Source organism: Ostrinia furnacalis, unplaced genomic scaffold (assembly GCF_004193835.3).
Source record: "Ostrinia furnacalis isolate ACB-3 unplaced genomic scaffold, ASM419383v2 OfSCF5169, whole genome shotgun sequence".
NCBI classification, from domain to species: Eukaryota; Metazoa; Arthropoda; class Insecta; order Lepidoptera; family Crambidae; genus Ostrinia; species Ostrinia furnacalis.
The window spans coordinates 1-22,334 of NW_021135408.1; the positions used below are offsets into that span (position 1 = coordinate 1).

Genomic DNA, 22,334 nt, shown 5'->3' on the forward strand with positions numbered 1-22,334 from the left:
ATATTAGTCCGACACATTCAGGTTTCAGTAAATATTAAACTGAAAGCAAATACACTCTGGTTATAGGTATTGCAGTGGAACAATATTTGTTGTTAGTTTAGATAAAACAATACTTTGAATTGCTGTCAGTATTATTTCGATTTTATTCAGGTGTCCGATTTAAATCCAAACATGGAAGAGAATAAAATTGAATATAATCAAGCATCTGGAGTTGTATTTTTTCTTGAGATTTATCTTGGTAATCTTCAGTCAGTAAAGTTCTCGAATGACGACCACGAGCCGGAAGACGTAGTGTGGGCAGGCCACCCACTAGGTGGACTGACGATCTGGTGAAGGTCGCGGGAGGTGCTTGGATGCGGGCGACGCTGGACCGGTCTTTGTGGAAAACCTTGGGGGAGGCCTTTGTTCAGCTGTGGATGTCTTTCGGTTGAAACAAACGAAATAATAGTTAGTTAAAACAAAAGTTTCTCACAAAAACAAACCTACTTAACTAAATGTCACACCGCCCAAAACACACATTGTGCAAAAAACCATTTCCGTTTAACGAAACAACGGCGCACCGCAAAAAGTTCACGTTTCTATTCGGCTTTGAACTAAATGCCAGCGAGATTGAAACGTACAAACAGCACATCAAGTTTACTCGAAACTGTTGATTCTTATGTGCTCGTAACAGGCGCTATTTTGAAACAAAATAGTCTGATTTACTGTTGACTCTAGTTTTCAAACCGCGACTGCTGAATTTTGCTCGTAAGGGCGGAGCTTTTTATGGCGTTTACACCCAATGATTTGTTGCAACGATTAACCATCTTGACTGTTGAAATGTTAACACTTTTAGGCTGCGTTGCACCATCTTACTTTAACTTTGACAAACGTCAAAAATCTGTCAAACTCCATACAAAAAACACCGGTTATCGTTGTAGTTACGGTCAAAGTTAGGTGGTGCAACGCATTCAGCGCATTCTAACACCTGTCATTCTAAGTTGACAGTGAACTGAGCAGTGGTCCTAGCCAATTCCAATAAATTCAGATCACTGCCTCAAACCAGATGAAAATAGTCTTATTTGATATTTTCCATTGGAAAAATAGCATAATATTGTTTTTCTAGCGTCAGAGTGATTTCCACAGATTTCGTTTAGCAATTGTTCCAGGAGTTGCAGTATGTACCAGAATGACATGAGTCTCGTTTCTGTCAAAAGTCCTCGCATGTAAAGTCACATTGTCCAACTTGTTCACTTCGACGACATAGGTACGTCATTTCAGTTGCGTTTCAGTTCCCGCTCAGCTTTGGTGCCTGGGAGTTGTAGTTTCCACCTTTGAGGCGGGTTCGCAGGCCTTTGTTTCACCGCAAGCGCACCTTATTATGTGGTCAAAAGAACTTACGCTTAGTTTATACAGACTTCAGAGTTAAATTATGTTCCGCAATGAAAAGGTAGTTTAGTTCACACAGCACGACAGTAAATAAATATTTTGAAGCCAATAATATTGGCATAAAATTTTCCAATTAACAGAATGAAAGTTTATATGTAGGTAGTTATTTATTTAATTTTGACGAGGGAATAAAATCACTCTATCTAAAAACATGAAATCATTATTTTTTAAATTGTATGCGTTCAAAGTAAAAGCAAGATTGAAGCAACAACATGAAACGAAAACTTAATTCTAAACCCAGCCAAGCTTTACAGCATAAATACATCTCATTTTTCACAACGATAGCTTTTGTGATTTCAGTTCAGATCTTGTAGTAAAACTTAATATTCTGCGGTCACAAAAACCATTATTTACACAGACTATGCACCTTATAATATAACGAAGTTAAGTCAACGACTTGGGCGGGCCGCCCGCCCAATTTGGAGAGCTCACTTCGTAGCATTATATTCCTTAGAAAATATAATACTAGTACGAAAGTTGTATTAAAACGTCTGCTCTGACTAATATTGGCCCTTCTAGTGATAGCATGTAGAAAATTCTATATTACATACATTTGGTGAACGATAATCATAGAAGCAAACCAAAATGAAACTGAAAATTTTTTTCGTATTTTTTTTAAAAGTACCTACTACTGTATGTGCTTATGCATCCGACACTTTTTGTCATACCTGGTAATAAAATCTTGTACCTCTTATGTTAAGAGATCCCTGTAGCCGCTGGTATACCGTCGCGTTGAGAGTATAATATTATTTAAATTTTAAATGAAAATGCGTCGTTTATTATTATGCCTTCTTAACAAAATCATTTACACCTTTATCTGCTTCTATGATTTTTCGTATAGTCAATTTATTCATACACACACATATACATATTTTATATTAAATTGACTATCAAATACTTAAACAAAATATAATTAAATAATAACTTTGAATTATTTTTGTGACAAAAGTTATAAAATTTTTGAGTTCCAAAATGATTTTAGAAATATTTTTCAGTATACAGTTTTAAACAATGTTGTGCTTGAAATTGCGCTTTTACATAAAGGATTCTTTTGTATAGAAATATTTACATTGTTACAATTAATGTTTTATGTAATATATTATCTTGTAGGACTAGTTACTTATACATAAACAACATTTACGACGACAGATTTTACATATTTGATGCAATAATAAACGTTATCATAAAATTATAATTATTTTTTTTCTAGCACACATCCCTAACGTTTAAACATATAAAATAAGTATGTTCTTGCAACAAAAAAGATACAAATGCCAGAGGAAATAGGTAACGTGTACCTTTATCGTATTATTAAGAGGTCATAATTATTTTTAGTAAATAAAAATAAATTTAAAAGTAAGTCACAAAATTATCAACCCACATACCGGAAGACGATTTAATTTTTAAAAGCGAAAACTCGAACGCCAATACATTTCAAATGAATAAAATACATTTGGACCAGCCATTATAATAATTAAAATATAGTGCAACATTACAATAACAATAAATAATTACAATTAATATATTTTTCATCATAACAAGCGTTTTGTGACATTATAGCGCTGCTAGAACGCACACCTTTTTTTGACACGAGCACAAACTGTAATACGACTTTGCCTACAGGGCTATTTGTCATTTGACCATTAATTAACTTTTTGACAGTTTAATTCAACAGAGGGCAGGCCAGCCAGCAGATTAGTCCTCTCAAAAGTTACAGCATGCCGCAATATGAGGGTGGTCCGCTTCTATAGCTTTTTAGTTATTCTGGTTTCTGGTATGGCGACCCGTGTCATTACACACTATGACACAAGCATTTAATTAACCAATACCAGGACCTGTAGGCCGTTTGTATCTACATAACTTGATATCAGCCTTACAGCGTTTGACAGAAGAAGCAACAATATTTTATATTGGGTGAACTTCTATTCAATACATTGTACAGCAACATTACTAAGTGGCAGTTGTACACAACAGTTTTGGACGAAATGTTCTAATCGAAAATAGTCATCAATATGTTCCCAGCAATATGAAGAAAGGTGTGCGTTCGCGCAGAACTTAACATTCTAATTAAAATATTACACCAACAGACACACTCATTGCGCTATTATCTACAATCATATTTCCCCAAACATTATTCTACAAGAATCTATAACAGACCACTGATCACTGCAAGCCTTCCAGTTTATCGTAACATCGGGATCGCCGTAAAATAGTCTCATAAAAACACTGTATAGTCAATGCTCACTGTTAAATTGACATTTGCTTATCCTCTCCTGATTATGGAGTCTAGTCTCGCTTCGAAGTGTTCTCACTAAGCTAACAGATGTCTGAATTGCCGAGTTTATGTTTGATTGCGAGCGAAGGGTTCAAAATTTATCAAAAGTTTGCAAAGTCCTTGAATAATTCGCCTAGCAGTTACCAACTGCCCCCAGCAGTTAGCAACTGACGCTGAAGCAGCTGTTAACCTAGTGGACCACTTTCTTACTTGTTCATTGGAAGTTAGTTTCCACACTGCGCTCACGTGGAGTTGGCCATGCCTCCCTTCTCGAAGCCTTCCACAAGGGTCTCCAGGATGAATTTGATAGTGATTTTGTAGATGTTCTCCACGTTCGGTGTATAACGGTCGCCGAGGGTAGCCTCGACCGCCGCCAAGAATGGCGTCTCGATTTTCTGGAAGAATAGAAAGAGGGGTTATTCTATGAAGATTAATGGTTTCTTTTATCGTGTAAACCCTTGACCTATAGCCTAGATTTATGAGCCACTTTACTACCGTCAAAAGTTCAGATGTTGTATTATGTGTTGCATTTGACATTTCAAAATACAAAGGGTTTATTTACCTTTAAAGGCAGTAAAGTGTGCCCTTTCTAAGGTATTAGCGACAACCGTTTTGATTTGATCAAAGTATAAAAATCCTAGTTAAATTGGGGATTCCCCTTAATCAGTGACTTTTGAATACTAAGTTCAATTCCTGGTAATTGAACTCAAGAGCTTCGGATCTAAAACGATCAATAATTCAATAACCTTGAAAGCGAAGCCTATACTAAGCCAAATGCTCCTAATGCTTATAATGTCTTATTGTTGCTGATATTTAAACTCATTTCTTCCTTATTTGCTTCGTCCATTTTCCTTCGTATCTGGACTACACACACGTCCAATTAAGACGTCCGCAAAGGCCTACGAAATTTCCCTACCGTTCCTAACTTATATTCCTTTCAAGTGCCTCGGGCTTCCTTTCACCCTAACCGTGTTAGAACGTCAGGAGTACTTTATTCGTAGGCCCTTCCGGTCAGGTCAAAGGGGCTTTGACGTCGCTTCCGTATTGGGGAGGCTGACTTCGTTAGCCTGTAAACGTGCCGTCAAAGACGTGGCGTTTTCGTATAAGTAGGTATGGTTTGTAGGTTGAGAAAAAAAGGTGAAGTGTGAGCAAGAGCATGGGCGGTAAAAGGTGGTGTGCTCTCAGGAAAATACGGTTTTTGTGTCTATTAATTTTGCCCCATTGATTTAGGAAAACATCTTTTCATCTATACTTTCTTCACGCGGAAAGTCTAAATTTATTTATTGTTCAAATATTCAACTTACAAATTACATTAATGAACAGAACTTCATGCAAGTAAAGGAAAATAAGGTTTCTCTAAAACTAACCAAAATCACCAAGTGTTAAAAGAGTCGGAATTTAATTGTTTAACCTTTCACTGTGGAGCCTTCCTTAGCTGTTTTTGCATATCTGTGAAACCGATTCCCAGTATAACGTATATTCGGTTATCGGATAAAAAATTTATTCAATAATGTAAGTAAGTTTCAGTTCTTCTGAGCGAGGACTTCGAGTCTTGAATTGTGTGTAAGTGATGTGGTTCAATCGATCAATAAATGGGTGGCCTAGAAAGAAAGTGCCCTGTTTTATAGATTACCGGTATAAATAAAGATGTATTTTTCAAGTGTGCGAGTGGATCAATTGATGATCAAATATGAAACTAAAGAAAAAGCGAAAAATTCGGAAAGAAGTTACGAGATTCAATTTGGAAAAATAGTAAAATTTTGGAAATTTTTACCATCATAGTTAAATGTAGAATTTTGATATTTTCTTGTATAGAGCCTGGAATACAGACAAAAATAGTCTCCAGGCGCAAGTTGTCAGTAATGCCGAACATAATACGATTGAGGCAAATGGCGGCGACACCTAACAGCCATCTATCATTTCACTCTTTGATACATTTGATATCGCAGAAGTTTGAGCGACAAAAGAAAAAATAGGCCTCAATACAGACGGATATGAAACGCAAGCGGAATTGGATTGGAATTGATGGTACAAAGTGGATATTAGGTTTCACAAGATTCAGCTATCTACCCTATTCATATTTTTATTGAAATCTTTGTTGGTATTATCGTAGGACATTATTTGACGCCTATTTTCATAGAAAAGAAACTAATACGATAAAATAAGGAAATACTTTTGTATTGCACTCCGTGTATCTGTGTATTGCAGGGAAGCGCTGGACGCAGGCCGCTACCAATTGATAAACATGGAAAGCATTGGGGGAGGCCTATGTTCAGCAGTGGACGTCTAATGGCTGAAATGATGATGATGATGATGATTACTCTATGTAGAACTGTGTAGAATTTAAATCACTATTATGTAAATAATTTTATTTTTTCCAAAGAAATAATTCTCGATTAAATTAGAATGGACAGGGATTTTAAAAATAATCTCTGTTTACGTTTTTCATAAAAACGAACATCGAATAACTCTCTGTAGAGACCATTAGAATAATTTCATAACAGAAATCCATTTAATATTCCGATCTCGCCTCTTATTTCTCGCCAGGAGCGAATTATTTAGGAACATTTACGATTTTCCATAATAATATTTCATGAAAGGCAATAAGTTAATCTAATCTTGCAGTATACTTACCGAACGCGAGAGATTCGCGTACGAAATAAAAATATCAATAAATTCATGAAAATTCGCAAATTTTTTTTTTGTATAAGTATGGCTATGCCCGCGATTTCGTATGCGTGAAAATATTTTGAACATTTTTTCCGTTTGCGCAACATTTTTATTGATACTCGCTCCTATTGATCGTAGCGTGATGTTATTGTATGGGCTGGGCAATCGCACACAAAAATATTTTTTCAAATCGGAACAGCCGTTTCTGAGATTAGCGCATTCAACCAAACAAACTCTTCAGCTTTATAATATTAGTGTAGGTAATACAGGCTGTGCTAAACTGAGATATGACTAAATTTTTTAAGTATGGACATTTAACGAGTTGTCTCTCCCTCGCGCTCGCAATTAACTATTATTATTTATTAGACACCTATATTCCGATACTAGCGGCCGCCCGCGACTTCGTACGCGTGGATCTCGTTTTACCCCCCCCCCCCCCTTCATCTATCTTACGCGGTTCAGATTTTTTCATACATTTTTTTTCCCGCTAACTCCCGTTCCCGTGGGATTTTGCAATATACTGTTATAACTAAGCTTTAAGTTTACTGAGGTACCTGCATGCCAAATTTCAAGAGTCTATCTTACGCGGTTTAGATTTTTTCATACAAATGTTTTTTCCCGCTAACTCCCGTTCTCGTGGGAATTTTACAATATACTGTTGCAACTAAGCTTTAAGTTTACTAAGGTACCTGCATGCCAAATTTCAAGCGTTTATCTTACGCGGTTTAGATTTTTTCACACAAATGTTTTTTCCCACTAACTCCCGTTCCCGTGAGAATTTTGCAATAGCCTATTGTAACTAAGCTTTAAGTTTACTAAGGTACCTGCGAGCCAAATTTCAAGCGTCTAACTTAAGCGGTTTAGATTTTTCATACAAATGTTTTTTCCCGCTAACTCCCGTTCCCGTGGGAATTTTGCAATATCCTGTTGTAACTAAGCTTTGAGTTTACTAAGGTACCTGCATGCCAAATTTCAAGCGTCTAACTTAAGCAGTTTAGATTTTTCATACAAAAGCATTTTCCCGCTATTTCCCGTTCCCGTGGGAATTCCTAAGTATCCTATAACCTGCCCAGGAGTATGAAGAATAATTGTACCAAGTTTCGTTAAAATCCGTCAAGTAGTTTTTGTTTCTATAAGGAACATACAGACAGACAGACAGACAGACAGACAGACAGACAGACAGACAGACAAAAATTTTACTGATTGCATTTTTGGCATCAGTATCGATCACTAATCACCCCCTGGTAGTTATTTTGAAAATATATTTCATGTACAGAATTGACCTCTCTACAGATTTATTATAAGTATAGATAACCTATCTAAATATAATATCTCAAAGGTGACTGACTAATTGACTGACATAGTCATCTATCAACGCACAGCCCAAACCACTGGACGGTTCGGGCTGAAATCTGGCATGCAGGCAGATGTTATAACGTAGGCATCAGCTAAGAAAGGATTTTACGAAATTCCATCCCTAAGGGGAAAAACGGGATCCACGCGTACATAGTTGCGGGCGGCTACTAGTATTGTTATAATTATATAGGTTGTAGTAAACAATACTATTATGTTTACATTACTGACCAATTTGATTTTCTGATGACTATAACACGTGACGTCTCTACAAAATACGTTGTGATTTTCGTCTTATCGTTGAAAGAATTTCCACAATTGGAGCTACAGTTAAATTTAACTCTCACGCAATTTTAAAGCGTCGATACGAACCGTTCGTGCGTGTTATGTTTGCTCGAACCGACCAATACCTACTCCAAAAATATGTAGATTGGTTTTTGTGTTTACCCAAATCGACGTCAGAGATAACGCTTTTGATTGTAATTTTATACATTATTTTTGTTAAAATAACAAACAAATTGAGAACAGTATCCGGTAGCTGCGAATGTGTTGATCGGTATGCCATAGTTGCATCCTCAAGAAGAAGGTACACTCGTATACAGTTTTAATTTTTTTATTTAGAAATAAACGATTATTATTATTATTATTATTGTATTGTAGTCACAAAGTTAGTTGAATTTCCATTCTTAGACCAATAATGACATAGTCTGTATTAGGCCTTCCGCGCACTAGGCAACCAGTTGAACATAATATGACGGTGTAAGTGACCCTGCGCACCCGGTATATTAGGTATATGTAAACTCTCTACTGCCTAATGTTCGCCATACACTGTCATAATGTTCGACTGGCTGCCTAGTGCATGGAAGGCCTAATACGGAACTTAATGTGTTAACAAATAAAGAAAGAAAACAATGCTGAGATAAATATTGTTTAATGAAGTGCGACGTGAGTGACGTTATGTTTTCCTTCGGAGAACGCAATGCTTCGGATTTCCTGTAGAGTACACAATACATATAGTCTTGTATTTATTCTCAGTCTTCCGGCGACATTTCCCCTCATTTTTAGGGTTCTGTACATAATAGGATGTCAACAGGACCCTAAAATATAGGTGTCTCTATTTTGTAGTACAACTGTCGAGCGATTTGATTCTCATAGACTGTTATGTGTTGCATTTCCATTAGAAATGTTGCTATGACAGAAAATAATAAAACATATTTTTTCCGTCTTTTGTTAAAAATAAATAACGACAAAAAGTAGGTGAAATTTTAACAAAATTAACAGGGACTTATAAGAAACCATAATTAGAGGTACCCACCTATTGTTTTTGTTAAAATGAAAGTATTGAAAGGGTAGAATACTAATATGGTGTTTAATATGTTTAATATATGGCCCATTTATTGTCCTGAAGCAGTGGTAGGGTTAATACTGGGACAAGTAAAAGTGCTTTTTTTAAGCCTATTTACAGAAATAAATGAGTTTTAATGAGTTCTTTAGTTTTTTTATACTACGGGACCCTTCGTGTGCGAGTCTGACTCGCACTTGGCCGTTTTTTTTCCGCCGCGTCGCGCACAATCGGACTTATCGCATCACTTACGAAGCCTACGGACCCATTATACAATTTATCAAGCTGTCCGTCTGCAAATTTAGGTCAAAATTTATCATTTTTCCTCCAACAAAGCTTCATTTTTTGCACTAAAGTAGCCTATTGACACGAAAACCCTAAAGATCCTTCCTTCTTTCTCAACTGAAAGATGTCCCATACTACATTTCTAAATGACAATTCCTGCTTCACGGGTCCACCAAGTGAGAGTGATGCTTTTGGGGGTAGTAATAGGGACATTGATTTTAGGGTAGCTGCCGAAGCCACACACGACGACCCAAATTTTATAGTGGTCCAATGTCCAATTCTTACCAATGTTGGGACAGACTTTCGGCTTTTATAAAAGAACGTAGGTCTGGCGTTCACTGGCTCTAAGACCATTAGGCAGTAGTTAGCAGACTTAAAGTCCCTCACCCAAAAGTGCTCGAACTTAAAACCGGATATCTTACAGGTTAAAGGTAAAAAGTACACCAGTGTTACACTGAGTGGGAGTCTGCCTAGGCAAAAGTTAGCAAAGCGCCTTGTTGCCCTTCTTTAGCGTTATCATATTGTTCACGTGATGAACAAAGACTTCCTCTAAGACCTAGGACAACAACCAGCCCTAAGCTGGCGGGCCGGGTGCCGGCATCGAGGCTTCGAGGCGCTTCCTTATACTTTCACTGGCTCATCAGTCCACCAGTGAGAGTCCTGGTAAGGTAGCTTGAAGTTCATCATCATCTCAGCCATAGGACGTCTACTGTTGAACATAGGCCTCACCCAATGCTTTCAATGTTGCCTGGTTGGTAGCGGCCTGCGTCCAGCGCCTTCCTGCCACCTTTATGGTGTCGTCGGCCTGAAGTTACAAGCTATAAAAATCACTCACCCAAAAGTACTCGACCTTAAAGCCGGGTATCTTCCGATGGCTGGCGCCGACCTGATGGATGTACTCGAAGAAGTTGTCCAGGTCATCTAAGCCCTTGATGCCCTCATCCAGCGTGTTCATGACGTTGTTGGCGTGCTCTGCTAACTCCATGGAGTTGATCTGCTCCTCCTTGGTCCGGTACTGGCGGAACTTCTCGAACATGTGCAGCAGGTCTTGGTTCTCTTCGAATAATCTGGAAAAGAAGCGTACATTTAGACTTGTGAATTAGGATTGTTGATTGTGTCGAATAATCTGGGAAAGGAGTGAGGTTTGGTGTATTATTTGATTGTTTTCGGGATATGTGTGTATGTGTTTACTGATCCCGCCTCTCTTTCCTATCAATGCAACTCCTGTGTTGCCAGGATCTACAGTTTGGGCTCCAGTGAAACCCAAGCCCAACCAGTGAACGTTAAGTAGTCCCGGATGATAGATTGTTTTAGAGATGAAAACAGTAATGTTTTTGTAGGTTGGTTGCACACACGGCTGTGCTGAGCTAAAATATTATTGCTTACCGAGTGATAAGATTGTCTTAGGAGCTCAGTGATGAAAAGTCAGTACCTAAATCCTAAATAAGGCGATTTTAACTGAATTTTGGGCAGTCCTTTATCTCTCACTTATCTTTACTGTAGAGTTGAATGTAAATTGATATCACAAAAGGTTTATGGGTATTTAATATTGTTGGACTCACAACTAAACGTAATTAAGAGGGCACACGCTTATCTTAATATAAACCAGGGGTCAGTTTAAGTGCAATTCAAAATGGCAGTCACGTTCTTGTCTAAGGCCCGGCTTCCACCAAGGCGGAGCGATACAGAGACGAGAGGAGATGTGCGGCGAAGCTGGCAGGCTATTTCCACAAAAGCGGAGCGGAGAAGAGAGAAGAGCGGAGTAATGCGGAGACGATAGGAAATGTTTGAGCTGTGCGTATCTGGCAGCTGTCAGTTTATTGCTATTTAGGCAAACCAAAGCGGAGCGAAGAAAAACGAAGAAGAGCGGAGCGGTGCGGAGACGAGAGGAGATGTGTGAGCTGTGCGTAGCTGCAGAGTAAATACAAATGAGTAGGTCATCTTCATAGAAACGCCCGAGCGCGGTTTGTATGTGAGCGCGCCAATACGTATGACACACTCACAAAATTTAGCGTTGATTAGCGGCGAGTTCCCCGAATTTTGTCAGTGTGTGCGTGCGCGCTGCATACGTATTGGCGCGCGCTCACATACAAACCGCGCTCCGTGCGTTTCTATGAAGATGACCTATTCATTTGTATTTACTCTGGTAGCTGGCAGCTGTCAGTTTATTTCTATTTAGGCAAACCAAAGCGGAGCGAAGAAAAACGAAGAAGAGCAGAGGGTATGGAAACGAGAAGAGATGTGTGAGCTGTGCATAGCTGCAGAGTAAATACAAATGAGTAGGTCCTCTTCATAGAAACGCCCGAGCGCGGTTTGTATGTAATAATATCCTTGGACATTTTACACTGCGCTTCTAGTCCCAAACTAAGCAAAGCTTGTACTATGGGTACTAGACAACGGATATAAACATACTTAAATACTTTTTTTTTTGTAAATACATACATATTATACATAGAAAACACCCAGTCCAATACAAACAAATATGTTAATGCACACAAATGTTTGTATTGTGTGGGAATCGAACCCGCAACCTCTGGAATTGTAGTCCGTTTCAAACCACTACACCAAACGGCCGACATATGTGAGCGCGCCGCATACGTATTGGCGCGCGCTCAAATACAAACCGCGCTCGGTGCGTTTCTATGAAGATGACCTATTCATTTGTATTTACTCTGGTAGCTGGCAGCTGTCAGTTTCTTGCTATTTAGGCTAAACAAAGCGGAGCGAAGAAAAACGAAGAAGAGCGGAGCGGTGCGGAGACGATAGGAAATGTTTTAGCTGTGCGTAGCTGTCAGTCTATTGCTATAGATGACCCAGGCTGAACTGTCCCACGAAACTCAATGACAGGGGGGCGCTACCATCGTTCAACTATATGGTTTCCAACATGGCAAAAATCTGAACCAGCGATCCGGTATTGACGGTGGCGCCCCACTGTCAATGTCATGCGTAGGACAGTTCAGTATTTTGGAACTATATCAATGAAACACTGCACCGCTCCGCACATTTCCGCTCTTCTCCGTACCGCGCCGCTGTCAAATTATATAGAAAAACGAATGCGCCTGACACTTCTCCGCTCGATCCATTTCCACCGAAGTGGGGCGAAGTTGAGATGTGCAAACAATGGAATCTGATTGGTAACAGTGTTGTCAGCTCACAGAAAAAAAAATCCCCAGCTAAATAAAAAAAAATCTCTAGATTTCTTCATATTACACTGGTCAACAAAAAATCAAAATTAAAATGGTGCCGAGATTCTGTTGATAGTTTATTATTAGGTGTGTATTACTAATCATAAAAATATTTTTCTTTTTTTTTCCTACGTGTAGTTTTTGATCTACCCTCAGTTTTTAATTTTAGCTTTAATCGGTACTTTGGTTGCACAGTTTGTAATGTTATCGGTATATTTTTATAACGAAATTTATTTTAATATCATGTCTGCATTGCCAAGAAGTTGCCTCAACGATCCAAATGTAATTTGTTACATTTGTGATGTGTACACAGTTAAGAGTTTCAAAAATTTAGTCAATATTTTAATAAAAAGTGCTTATTTTTCTTACTTTAAGTCGGAAATTGTGGTTGTATTCAAGCCGTGGATACACGAAATTGTTTGTATAATCTGCTGTGAACACTGAGGCAATGTTTCAATGGTCAAAGAAGCCATAACATAAAGTTCAGAGTGGAAAAAGTGAGGAAAAAAAAAAAAAACCTGGTTTGAGCATAAAAAAAGGTTAAAGCAGTAAATTTTTGAGGGCCCACAAATAAGAATATTAATAAAAGATACTGATTTCTTAAGTTTGATGGACGTTTGGAACGATTTACGTGGACTTCGTTCGTTGAAGTTACTAAAAATTTTTTCGGAAATCACAGGACTAGTAACTACTATGAAATTGTGAGACATGCCCTAAAAACTCAGGATGTAATAATTTTCATCAAAGGGCACTACCTCCACAGTCATCTTGATCAATTCCCAGAGAATCTTGGGTCACTATAGTATGCTATAGCTAAGAACAAGGAGAGCGATGCTATCAAGTCCTAAAACCCATTGGAAGAGAGGTACCAAGGCAGATGGGATAGCTATATGATGGCTGATTACTGCTGGAGGATGTAACGTGATAGTTCCATTACACCTCACTCACAAAAGTCGTGGAAAAGAAAGTTTTTAAGCACTTCAAAATATTATAAACGCTGATTTTGGTGAAATTTTGTATTTTTCTATACACGTCAAAATCTAGAAAACCACACGTAGGAAATCAACAAATTTGCTACTAAAGCAACCAGTATAAGGTCCTTAATCAAAAAATATATACAGTTCCTTGGCACCAAAACCACTGTTGACCAGTGTTATTACTTAAAAAAATCTCCAAAATTCACTAACGAATTAATTTTATCAAGGGTCAAGTATTAAATAAAATCACAAGTTATTTGTTAAGAAACATAATTTTAATCGTAAGAATAATAATTATTAATCTTAGTGACAAGTTAAAAAGCAACTTAAGTATTTAAAAAGCAATAAATCAAAACTTTAAATTAGAAATCAACATTCATTATGGATAAATTTTTGAGTATTTCAAACAGAGATCACATCACTCGGGAGCTCATAGCTATAACAGGTTTTGTTCATTATTTTTAATTGGTTTCTTATGAAGAGAATACTATTTAAAGTGTTTACAGCATCTACTGATAAGAAAGAATGGGTTTGACAAATTCTGAGAATAGATAACAATGTGATCTAACGATAAAATCACTCTCTAGTACCGTAACTGCCGCTTTTTCTAAAATAAAGAACTAAAATACAATCACAAAAGAAGTCAATTTTAATTTTTTTTCGGAATCGTTAAACAGGTTAAGTTGCGGTTTGGAGCAGCTGGAAATTGCTTAGAATATTAGTAAATAATGCAGTTATACCGACCTAGGTTATTTCAAGTCACGATCTAGCAGGTCTTCGGAGAAAATTACTACTTTATGTCTCGTTTCATACAAAAAAAAAACAAAAATTATTTTTTTTAAGCTAAAGTATCAGGTTTAGAGAAAAATGTGATATGACATGTCGTGATAAGTGAGCAAAGGACTATCGATGGGCAATTTTTAAAATCCGATTTTCCGGAAAAAATCCCTAAACAAGTACACTTTTATGCCGTTTCGATCCACTGTGTAGCGTGGGGATTCCTTCAAGGGCGGGCAAATAGAGTTGCCATTTTGTTTTCTCTAATTACCCCAGATTTTAAAAATATCATTAAAAATCACCAGATGTTTTTCTAGTGATATCTTTTCCAAAATTTCACCATGGAGCCCCTAAAAATCACTAAATCTAGCGACAAATTCACCAAACTGGCAACACTGATTGGTAATTGAAAAAAGACCGCATCGCTCCGCACATCTCCGATCTTTTCCACACCGCGCTGCTGTCAAATTCTATAGAAAAACGAGTGCGCCAGACACACTCCTTAGTTAGTTAGTTTTGCAGGGCAATCGAATACCGCAGACACACTCCTTCTTCAAACTACTTCTCCGCTCGATCCATTTCCACTGAAGCGGGGCAGAGTGGAGATGTGCAAGCGAATCTGATTGGTTATTCAAAAAACTTCTCTGCTCCGCTCTACACCGCTCCGCCTTGGTGGAAGCCAGGCCTTAAAGGTATGGCCGGTAAAATGAAACCATAAATGCCGCCGGAGCCGTTAGCTACGCACAGCTATGAGTATGAGGGCCGCGTTTATTTTTAAACGATCATCCCTCTGACCCTCGGTGTACCCTCCAAGTACAGTTAGACTCAGAAAACTTTACTATTTGTGATATTTATTTAATTAGGCTTCATTCTCTGGGATTTGAAAACTTAAGTTATTTAAGCAGCTAGAAAACTTTCTAATTGGCTTAGATTTAATGTTACTTAAACTGACACGAAAATTGAAAAATAAGCTGTTGAGTTTCTAAATAAATAAATATACTCAAAAGTCTAGTACGCTGAGTATATTTGACTTTTGAGTTATAAATAGTTTGTGATACTCAAAACGATCAAAAAGTTGTCAACATAATCTTATTCCAATTTCCAATTGACAAAGACGTGTTGTGAACTTTTTGGCTACTTTGTGTGGGTGTCACGAACTTTTTAGCGCTGACTGTACCCAGGCTCTTATAAAATTCTTGTAATAATATTATGTCTAAATAAGCGTTTACCATATTTTAGGCAGTATTATCGCAAACGTAAAAAAACATGTTACATGATCGCCATTCTAGATTCAAAGAATCTCCAGACATTGAATAATGTAGTATTGAGTAGATATCTGATATCTAAGAGAGTGATTTTTGTCCTAATAATTAATGAGACATAACGCACATTATTCTTGGATAGTGTGGAACCTGTCATGTGGGCTGTTAGTCTCCAATATTGTGTGTAATCGTCGGAAAAAAGAAACAAATAAATATATTTGGCCTCGGGCTTTGGTTCCCTTCTTAATTATTACATTTATTTCGTTGCGGGTCTAATGACTGTTTAACTTTCCCCCGGCTGGGACAAATTTGATCTTTTAGTTTTTATTCGCGGTCAAGCTGTAGATCCTGGCTTGCAACTGTTTACACAGGAGTTGCAGCAGCGGTGGGAACGAGAAGTGGGAATAGTCCCGTTACTTCATGTAAAAAAGTACAAGTAGCGAACTTAGCGCTTCAGCGCTCCCTCAGCAGGCAAATTAGACAAGGCAAAATCATGTGAAAATGTTTTTTTAAGTGTTCAGTTCAGTTCAGTTCAGTATGTATTTCTTGAGAAATTGAATCTGCTGACTGTACGCGAGCCTAATCGTTACATGAATGTTGATTTAAAGCTCACGTTAATAATGGCTTTGGGATCCGTTTTTCATAATTCACGCGTGGGTGGAGTGAGTACCCCATATAGGGTGTAAGTGAAACAAAGGCATATCTGTAAGTCAGGTGTTTGGACCCTAAAATTAAATATCGTTCAATACAGTGTGTCCGGGCATGTAGTGATCAAACTTTAAGGGCGCGATCTATGGACAATTTTATCGACGAAAATACTTCAAATCTTGGGCTGTGAAGGGGTCTCTTTCGTTATAACGATATCTAGACAGAAAGTAACTAAGGGTCCGTTAACAGTGTCATAGTACTGTTTATTTTTATTTTTTTACTATAGGGTCTCCAGTTATTATGAACATCTCAGTTTTCAGTTTTCGTTTTTAATTCCTCTCAGGCTTAAATTGATATGATATTTTCAGCTTCAGTGCTACTAGAGGATAAATTCAATATGAAAATTTTATTTTTATTAGAAGATGCAGATTGTTGTTGATAAGCTTAAGCTGGAATTCTCAATTCGTAAACCGGGCCTTGCGACTGAAAATAATTCACTATTACGTACACAAAAACTTTTTGTGTTACACGACACCCTGTATAAATGTTGAAGAGTTATGACTTTTCAATTTGTGTTGTGGACGGAAAAAGGCCAGCCGCGTGTGTAATACGATTCTAATTCGGTAATTCATTTAGATGTGATTTTAAATCAGTTTTGTTTGGACTTGTTGACGCCGATTATCATTGTAATCCCCTCCAGACGGTCCCATCGGCGAAAATCATATTTATTTATTAAAATGTTCTAATTTATACAAGACTTGTGAACTCAAACAAAGACCACCCCAACCACGACTTGATTAACAAGACTTGGGGTGTGTTTACACTGAAGTTAGGTAATTTAATTAATAACTCTTACAGAATGAAATTACACATAAAATAGACCTAATTTGTACTAACTGAAATGAGTCGGTATTTTCCTTACATGGCAGTAACATGAGTGGTCGATTTTTTTATGTACCTACTATGGGGCCACAGTTCTAACTACCCATTTCAGGTCATGTTGTCTTGTTCTATCGCAAAGAATCACCATTTGATGAGAAAGAGAGAAAAAATGAAAATGGGTAGATGGAACTGTGACGCACTGTATAGATCGTTTCATCTACGAAGACGCGCCCCACCAATTTTTGGTCGAGGGAAGGGCGTGGTGCGGGGAGTTTGATCCGAGCAATCGGAGCGTCATTATTGTAGTGTGCGTGTGCACTCATGGATAATTTAGCGTGTACCGATAACACTCGTCAAAAGTGTCAGACTTTCTTGACTCTGAAGTTCTCGAGAACTTCAGAAAGTAAGAAAGAAATCATCTAAACATTAGCGGAAGAATGGTGGGGCGCTTCTTCGTGGATGAAACCATCTATACAATCGACACTGGACAGCACATCAGACTATTTTTGTTGTAATATAGTTCCTATTACAAGTACGTAAGATGCCACCTTGATGTGCCGTCGTCTGTACATTAAAGGCAATTCCGTTGTGTCACCGCCAGCGAATTTGTTTGGTGCGTTCAAAGCTTTCATCATCGTTACTCGAGCGAACTTGAAATGAACGCGAATTCCGACTGCATACTTAGTAAATTTTTGTTGCAGAATAAAACCTTACTAATAGGCTAATAGGATTAGTATTATAAATCTTTAAAGCATCGGCCAAACCAACGCGTGCAGCTTGCGTCGGCGTGACAACCAATGACAGGCCGCGTTGATGTGAATTCATCGCTACACATTCATACACGACGTCTGGTTGTCATCGTTGGTTTGGCCGAAGCTTAACGCCCGTATTCACAAACATTACTATGAGATCTCCCAGAGCGTGTGGACGCACAGGGTGATGAACCAATCACAAAGCTTTATTCAACGTTGTGCGTTCGATTTACGGGACTATTCCCACCTCTCGTTCCCACCAGTGTAACTCCTGTGTAGTTGTGTGCGTTCGATTTGCTGCTTCACTTCACAAGCATCGTTTGTGAATACGGGCGTAAGACGTTAGGTTAAAGTTTAAGTTAAAGCGCTTCACAAACGCCAGTGCGATCTAAGCCTTAGAACGTCCGCAGCGTAGTAACCACTCGTTTTCCACTTTGTTCTTGTTTATTCCAACTACAGATAGCAAGAAAATACATAACGAGTTTCCAAGTTTATCAGAATTTATGGCTTTCAGTTAAAGGTCGTCCGTGGTCAGGTTGTTCGGGCGTGGATCCTTAGACCCAAAGGGAAGGGTCAGGTCGAATGGGACAGAAAGTGGGGAAGAAATCCATTTATGACAGTTCTGTGTTGATGTGGCAGTTTGAGTTGCAATTGTCGCGAGATAATGAGGGTTGTGTGAAGTTATGTGATTACACCATAGTTGCTCTAACTTTTAAAAGTTACGCGCACGCCCTCTACCATCGGAGAAAAAATATTAGGAGATTTTGAGCTTCATGTTAGTTTACATTTTCTTTATTTAAATTAAGAATTATCTTAAAATGCATTCGTGATAGTATTTTTGACGCACCAAAATCATGCAGGTGAACGGTTATAAGAATTAAAAAGCTCACCTAATTATGATGCTCTATGATTTTGCAAATTAGAGTAAAAATAACTAAGTTTACATTATTACCAGGCCTCTAATAAATATAAAAGTGACCAAGTTACTAAAGTACCTTTATTATTTTTAAAATCTACCCCATTTATATTGTTAATAATATTATTAACTCTGGAAGTGCGTTTCGCGGTATCAATGACACCATCACCTAACAACCCTGGTCTTAGCACTCGTGGCGCCAGCGTCACTTTGATCCTAAACTCAATTCTATTCAATTGACTTAAAGGCCACCATTATTAGTACCGAAAATATCCGAGGGTATGAAAATAGGGTTGAGTCGAAGGGTGTGTTCAATTGAGCGTAACGAGCCTGCGATTGTACGATAATACGTGCTTTTAGATTAGGCTCAAAGCCTTTTATCAAATAACGTGACGGAAGGTCTCGTTTTGAATAATAATACAAACAAAATAGGTCTAATAAGACTTATGCCCGTATTCACAAACGTTGCTTGCTTATGTGAAACAGGAACGCTACGTGAAGTAGAAAACACAGAGTTGATTAGAGATTCTCTATAATTGGTTTGCACTCACACAAGTCACCATAATCATCATCATCATCTCAGCCATAGGACGTCCACTGCTGAACATAGGCCTCCCCCAATGCTTTCCATTTTGCCCGATTGGTAGCAGCCTGCGTCCAGCGCCTTCCTGCTACCTTGCCTCACTCAAGTATTGTCTATGAATAGGTTTTTGGGACCCTGTGTGCACTGTGAGGCCTCAGTAATGTTTGTGAATACGGTTGTTAGAGATTTCAGATTTTTGTATGTTTACAAAATTGGCAGCTACGTTTCTGTTCAAATTCTACAGTGAATATTTTTAGGAATTTGAGTCTTCTATGGTGTGGGATGTAACAGCTGGGGTTTAAATGAATGTTTAAAATAACTACCTACAAAGTTTTCCATCCATTCTATCTGTGTTTCATTTATTTACTCCAGAAGCAAACGTGCCTACTACCAATCTGTACCAAGGTATTGAGAACAGATTTTATAACGGAGCCGGGGTAAAGATGAATGTTATGTTTGAATGAAAATTAATTAATTATTCGTCATTTTAAGCAGGTAGATAGGTAAAAATGCTCATATTCAAAATCGGAAGAGTTTGTTCAAGTTTGGTTGAATGCGCTAATCTCAGGAACTGATCCGGTTTGAAGAAATATTTTTGTGTTGGATAGCCCATTTATGAGGAAAGCTTTAGGCTATTATAACACTACACTAGCCTACAGCCAATAGAGTCGGAGCAGTAAAGAAAAATGTTGCAAAAACGGGAAATATTATTCAAACCCATTTTCCCACGTAGGTACGAAGTCACGGGAACAGTTAGTACAAAATCAGAATATGACAACGAGTAGGTATATTCCCATATTAGTAACTTTTTATTTGCCAAACAGTAATCTTATTACCTCATAAAAGACTGGAAAGCCAATATCAATAGGAAAAAGGGTCGAAAATATGACAGGTAATATAACAAAGGATCAAACACATTGCCGTGGATTATAGCGATATTCGAGAGTGTGTAAACAAGAGCGTAGTGACGGGCTTAGCTCATCTCGATGGAATCACGGTGCATCACTAATCTCTCGATAAGGAGGTTAAGCCCCGCGGAGCCCTTCAGAATCTATTGTACTTCCCACAGCCGGGAAATATCAGCCTACATGTAGTACCTACTCTTGGATCCACAATTCTGTGCCATTGTACGTCATATGCACGACAAAGGCGACTGATGCCCGTTTTCACCATCCATCCCTAATTTTTAAGTGACCCTTATGGTAACACATAACAATAATTAATTTTGTTTTCTTAGGGGTCACTTAAAAGTTAGGGATTGATAGTGAAACCAAGTTTCTTCCGCCACTTGTTGTCCCGAAGTGGTGGTAGGGCAAGCTATGTATTTGAGACGTGTACCTATATGCGCCCTGGAAAGGCCCTAATTACTTACTGAATAAAAGATTTTTATTTGTATGTACAAAAGTTCACAGAGCTCCAGTCAAAGTAGTTGAATGAATTGTGTCTGGAATTTTAGATGTTTAGGCGGGTTTGTGTAAAATCTATTCTTATTAAAAAGGCTAAATCTATGAAGCAGTGCTACTTACCACTCACCTTTACGCTTACAGTTTGGAGTCTATTGAGGCTATAAGATATAATATTACTGTGACAGTACAAAATACTTAGTTACATGTTCTAATCAGCAGTTTTATTCTCACAGTACCTAAGGTGGAGTTTGTTTTGTTAGAGGCCTCGCTTACTATACTAAGCCCTAATGCCTTCGATATTTTTAGAAGATTTATGGGCTCAAATCTTTTATGGCTACCACCCACACAATATAGACTTTCGTCCTTTTGCGATCTCCGAGAGGTTATTATGGTGACGTCAAAAACAGTCAGATAATGAACGGCGGCCATTTTCGTCATATTTCAGTAGAAAAACTAAGTAAAACTGCTCTTTAGTCGTGTTCCTAGCATTAGCAAATTCAAATTAATAAGGTTATTATAAAGTAAAATACATGACGTCATGTTTCTCAGCAAAAATAAAGCGTTGAGCTACGTGAAAAAGAAGTCCTTTGAAAAATACGTCCTTGACGCATACAAAGCATGGCATAAACTATCCATTACTCAATGCCGGCTAGACACGAAATAAACTGCACGTTAACATCGACTCACATTATAAGCTATTCTGTCTACTGAAGTGGTTCTCAACATTTTGAACCCTCCAGGGACACTGAGGAGCCCACCAAAGGCACACTGGGAGACTATTACATACAATCAACACTTGAATTTGAAGTCTATTCCACTTTAATCACCTAGGTGATTTTACTGATCTTATCCACGGGTGATCAAAGGACACCAAAGGTCACCTGTGTACCTACCATGAGTTTACGTTAGGTGTGCTCGCTAGCGAGTACGTCAAAAATCTCTATGAAGCATTTGTTTCTTGAAAGTAGCCGCTAGGGGCGCTGCACAATATGTTATACAATTAATGTCATTTTTTTACGCAGTCGCTAGCGAGCACACCTAACGTAAACTCATGGTAAGCACACTGGAGTCCACTTTGATCACCTGGGTGATCTAATCCAGACGATGAAGACGTCTATCAAGTGCAGTATTGACGAATGAATGATTGAATGTATTGTATCTTACATACATAAAATTTTGACATACAAATTTATTATGTGTCAGATTGGAGGGCGTATTCACTATAACGACGGCAAAAGTAGATTACATTAAAATTACATAAACTTTGCTCGCTTACTTATATCTAAGTAGTAGTAACTTACTCGTGTTGCTCAAGTTTCAGATAATAACACTAATCTCTTGGCATGTAGGTTAAGTTAGGCCTTCAGTTAAGCCGGCGTAATCCCCGCGCGCTTAGCACGTGGTTTTCTAAAAGCTACAGCTTCATTTATTAATTCTTTCATGAAAACTTGCGCCCATCTTGAAACAACACTTAAATATTATGGTTTCAAACCAGACTCAGTTTTATACTAGAGTTTGTGAAGAGTTTGAGAGGACTTCTCTTCATGATCATCATCGTTATTTCAGCCATAGGACGTCCACTGCTGAATATAT

General features: G+C 38.0%; 1 protein-coding gene across 2 annotated transcripts in view; it reads right to left on the reverse strand.

The window, feature by feature from the left end:
• Positions 1-1,524: 1,524 nt before the first annotated feature.
• The window catches only part of LOC114360763 (neuroglobin), a 106,364-nt gene continuing 85,554 nt past the window's right edge, over positions 1,525-22,334 (reverse strand). Inside the window, exons 2-3 of one of the 2 annotated variants that reach the window (XM_028315553.1) lie at positions 10,189-10,420; positions 1,525-4,098 (exon numbers count right to left, since the gene is read on the reverse strand). In XM_028315553.1, coding sequence (XP_028171354.1) covers positions 3,946-4,098; positions 10,189-10,420 — 385 coding nt within the window. In that variant the 3' untranslated portion in view covers positions 1,525-3,945. The remainder of the gene's footprint in view (positions 4,099-10,188; positions 10,421-22,334) is intronic. The other variant, XM_028315552.1, reaches the window with a different exon arrangement.